At 31.2% G+C, this 5,208-nt stretch overlaps 1 protein-coding gene across 1 annotated transcript; it reads right to left on the minus strand.

Annotated features, from left to right (window-relative positions):
* Positions 1–664: 664 nt before the first annotated feature.
* LOC149563454 (transcription factor IBH1-like 1) lies at positions 665–2,092 on the minus strand. Its single transcript, XM_089824016.1, has one exon. The coding sequence runs from the start codon at positions 1,336–1,338 to the stop codon at positions 724–726; it is 615 nt and encodes a 204-aa protein (XP_089680142.1). The 5' UTR covers positions 1,339–2,092; the 3' UTR covers positions 665–723.
* Positions 2,093–5,208: the final 3,116 nt, after the last annotated feature.

A 5,208-nucleotide genomic window follows, 5' to 3' on the forward strand; every position in this document is an offset into this window, starting at 1 on the left:
GTTTTATTTATTTTAGAAAACATAAATTTTTGGGTCTATGAATTCCCCATCAAATTTTGACTGAACAAGAATAGGAATATGTATTCTTATTTTCTATTCTACAATAACAATTTCAAAATAAGTATTCCTATTCCAATACTCTTATTCTTATGATTGGTCTTCCAAATGATTTGAATTTTTTGAAATGTAAGAATTATAGAAACAAGCTATTAAGATTAAATTATTATGCTAAACTGTTCCCCAAAAAAATCATACACATTTTGTCAGTTTAAATAGCATATATTTAGGAAACCCAAAAAAACTTATCGCTTCAACATCAGCAGCTAAAGTGAAAGTCAGTGATATAAATTTATTTATGCTCATCTAAGAGCTTTATATTTCTTATGTTTTATGTTCTGTATTTTAAATATGTATAATTTTTTGAAATGTGATTTTATTTAAAGTGTCATTTATAAATGATAATCCAAAAATTACATCAATTAAAAAAGAGCATTCGCAGATATCTGTCTAGAAAATGATACAGTAACTTACAAAATTACATTTTTTAATGATAACACAGTTATTCTGACAGCAAATCAGGATAAATCATTTCTTACGAAGGAAGTACCTGGATTGATGGGTAAGCTACAAAAGCTACCAGTTAAAGATTTCATTTCCGGATGCCTTTTAAAACAAATGAAACCAAAAAGTATATACAATTGCTCCGCCCCACAAGCACATATACTAAGAAGGGAAATTATTACAAACTGGGAGTTGGGTACTATTAGCAGAATGTATCAGACATTGCAGGACTTCTACCTGTGTTGTGAGAGATGTGATGTAATGTGCTGTTTCTTGAAGCAAGCAGGAAGTGTCCATTGTTTTCCCTCCTGGAACAAGCCTTTGCAGCTTCCTTTTACGCTCATTAACAAGATTTGAATGAACTGAGGTCACAGGTTCCAACCTCTTAGTGCTCAAAATTCTGCTTATGATTCCAACAGAGATCTTACGCTGCTGCTTTTGAACATGGGCTCGTTTCAGCTTGGACTGTAAAACCAAATGAGCTCGGTATCTGAGCCTTTGAGCAAGAATTTCATGGAACTTCTTAGGTCCCAGGATTTTTCTAAGAGCAGCTCTGTTTTTCTCATCGTTAGAAATCCTGCTTAGGAGAGCTCGGCTCCAAGCCGCTTGTTTTGCAGTAAGAGCGAGAGAGACATCCACAGCAAGCTTTATGTTGTGATCATTTGAACCTGTAACTTCATCATCATTGCTGGTGGATGAATTCTTGAGGCCTTCAAGAGTTTCAACAAGGCGTTTGAGATATACTTGTCTGGACCTGAAAGTTTCACTACAACTCATGGTTTACAGGCTCAAGAATTCTTAGTAGAACTACAATTCACTTTGGTGATTATGATTTTGGTTATATTCAATAATCTTAAGAACTATATTTTGATGATAAATCAGAAAATATGATCTGAAATAATGATGTTAAATAAATCTTTAAAAAAAAGTCAAAAAATAATAATGAAAATTGAAACAAATAATTTACACGCTGTGAAATTCTTATTAGAATTATAATTCAATTACTTTGGAACTACAAAGCATGCACTGGTTCTATTCGATTGAATCAGATGATCAATTCTAAATCTCTGCAAACAATTTTTTATTTCTTTGAGCTTTCTAACAATTTGATGATAAATGACTGTCAAGGAAAAAAAAAAACATGCAATGGTCACATTCTATTAAATCAGATGATCAATTTAAACGCTCTACAATCAATCAATTCAAAATCTCTACAATTAAATAAAAAGGTAAATGAGATTAGCTTGTACTGGTTATACTCAACTAAAGAAGACTATTAATAATCAATAATATCATAGGTTTTAGAATGTCATCAGAAATGTTGAAATTAAAAAAGTTTCATACGATCAAATTCAAAACTAACAATGACAATAACAGATACTTGTTTTTCAAGCAATTTTGAGCTAAGAGCTCGACAACAAGCCTTTCTCCATCTTCACTATTAAACATAGAAAAACATCTGCATTAGGTATTATATTTGGGAGGAGCTCTGACAATTGCATGAAAATATCTATGCCTTTCATTATCTTCACTATTACAAGAGGAAAAATATCTGCATTAAGTATTATATTTTGGAGGAGCTCTGACAATTGCATGAAAATATCTTTTCACTGTTACAGGAGGATAGTTATATTTTGGAAGAGCTCTGACAATTGCATGAAAATATCTTTTCACTGTTACAGGAGGAAAACTATCCGCATTAGATATTATATTTTGCAGGAACTCTGACAATAACATGAAAATATCTATGAACAACTGGGTGGGTAGGAGAAAATAATAGTGGACCAGAAGCACATGCATTATCTCACATCAGACCTACATACAGATCATAAGTATTGACTTCTACTTACCCCACTACGCATTCATTGTTTTACTCTTACTTCAATAATATTCCATTACACCACACTAGCAAAATGAGTTTTTATTCTCAGCCCTAATATCCTATCTAAAGCCAGTTTTTGGAATAATTGCATATTGTTTCAGAAGCAAAGCTGTGTAGTTGGATCTTTCTACGTCTGTTTGTCAAATGTTTGCTAGATTTTCTACAATTTTTTGCCTTCCACAAAAGTCTTGCTACTATGTATATGTTATTACTAGAATAGTAGAACTAGCTTATATATATTTATTGTAATAATATATATAATATATCCAGTTATATCCTTTTCAATGTGGCTATTATTTCTTATAGCACCTATAAAAATAGGCACCTTTAGAAGATTATCTCTTAATGTATATTATATGTAATATTAAAATAAATATATAAACTAGTAGCAGTTGCCACAAACATGATAGATATTATTTTTTGAATTATAATAATTTATTTACTTTTTTTATAATTTCAATTATAATAAATTGATATCATAATATTTTGAAAATATTATATTAATGTAATTGTGTTGTGTTTAGAATATTGATTCAGGTTATGGTTACGATTGGGTTGTATTATTTAGAGATAGGAATAATATCATGGTTAAGGTTAGGGTCTAGGGTTCATAATTGTGATTACTATCATGGTTAGGGTAAGGTTTATGATAGTGTTAGGGCTAGGGTTCAAAATTTATATGCTATCAAAAATAAAGTTATTAGAAATGGAAGTCTTAAATGTTATATAATGATTACATTTGGCAGCATTTAGAATATAATAACATTCATTTTGAAATCATGTACAAATTGAATTGGAGGTTGCTCACTTGGAGGATCTTTTGGCTCATTGGAAGTCACCGAAGAGGTTGGAGCAATTCAATGCATCATTTGCATACTCCAAGATCGTAACCTTCTCATCACTCTCCCAATCATGGTTTTGATGGTCATCACCACTTGGCCTTGCCTCCACGGAGGATGGGTTCGGGTCGGTCCCTAGTGGCTCCTCCTATTGCATCTGATGTAGGCTAACCCTCTATGTACAAAGACCCTAAATGGGCTTTCCTTTGGATTTAGTTATCTCTTCGCCCAGGCTGGAACAAGAAAAAGAAAAAGATGGTGTTGTTGCCACCCCTATTGATGGTTGGGCTCCCCCTAAGCCATCTACCAACCCCATGAACTTTTGGGGTTCTGATGATAAAGATTCTCCTTCAATTGGCACTACTCTTGTAGTCTGAGGGCTTTCTTTTTACTATTTTAATATTTTTTTATGAATAGTTGTGTTATCCAGATATGTGCCGAGTGAACATGCAGGGTGATCTTGTATCCACCAACCCTTTTTTTGTCGACATGTATCTTTAATATTTAATTAATAGAAAAGGTCTATTCATCAAAGAAAAATTAATAGACACTGAAGCAAGAGTAAAGAATATTTAGAAACATCAACTTATCATTTAATACTTAATAAACCTAGAGCAAAAAATTTCATAGTAAATCACAAAAATTAATGATGTATTATTTAATAGTCATTTCAAAGAAAATTTCAATAAAATTATAGAACAATAATTCTCTTATAGACACTTATGTCTGATTTCTTTAGCTTTTCTCTTGGAAAGTTGTTTTCCATTTTTCATTTTTTCATAACGATCATATGTGAACGGTGACATTATTCTAAGACCTTCCTAAGACTTTACATGAGATATTGCCACAAATGTCAATCTTGTTCTTTCTATTGGGCCTATATCAATTGTAGCTTTTGAGAGACTTAATCCCTGAGATTTATGAATTGCCAATGCCCATGCCAATCTCAATGGTAATTGAAGTGTTTGCCCCCTCTAAGTTGGTCTTATTGGAACTAATCTTGGATGATGATCATCAAATGGCAATGCAAAGTAATTGTCAAATTCAACCATAACAAATGTTGGTTCAAGTGGACAAGTTCTTGGCTTATAGATAATATTTTTGATATACCCCAATGCTTCATTTATAATACTTTCTTGTATCCAAAGATTTGGAGTCAACCTAACCCTTGAGTCCTTACTAATCAATAACTATAAATCAAGTTCATCATTTGAACAATCTTATATTATATTACTATTTCTCACTTTTGTTGCAAGCCTGTGCACAACAGGTTGCCTCAATGAATATAACTTTCTCATGTTATGAATAAGGACATTGTCATTTGTTGAGAACAAATGGATTGTATTTTTAAATTCACTATTGCTTGAAGCATCTATTCTTATAGGGACTCTCATCATAAGTAACTTCCAATAATCTATTTTTAGGTTTGCTTCTCTTAGATTTATCAAAAGTTGATGAAATATTTGTTGTTGGACATTTTCTCCATCTTCTCTAAATATTTTATCTATAGTTACAATAGTCTTGAATTCCTACCACAATAACTTTTCCCTTCTATTGGTATCATATATTGGTTTATCATTAACTGGAGATAACTGACCCAAATCACCAACCAAAATAATCGATATACCTGAAAAATAGTCAAAAAAAAAAATTCAAACTATGTTCAAATATCATAACAATTTAATCTATGTGATTAAAAAAAATATTATAAAATATAACTGGACTCATTAATAATAATGAATGTATACATGCAAACCTTTTGTGTGCACTTTGTGGAAATGCTTGTCTAAGTCGAGGATCTATATTTTCTAGAAAATTTTGACCAATGAAACTTGTTTCATCAATAAAAATATATTTTATGTGTCATTTCTTCTTGAAATCTTGTAAGTCATATTCCTTATAGTTGACCAAAAGCTCTTATTGGTA

Source organism: Cupressus sempervirens, chromosome 4 (assembly GCF_028749045.1).
Source record: "Cupressus sempervirens isolate cs-2001-9-10 chromosome 4, ASM2874904v1, whole genome shotgun sequence".
In the NCBI taxonomy this organism is placed as follows: Eukaryota; Viridiplantae; Streptophyta; class Pinopsida; order Cupressales; family Cupressaceae; genus Cupressus; species Cupressus sempervirens.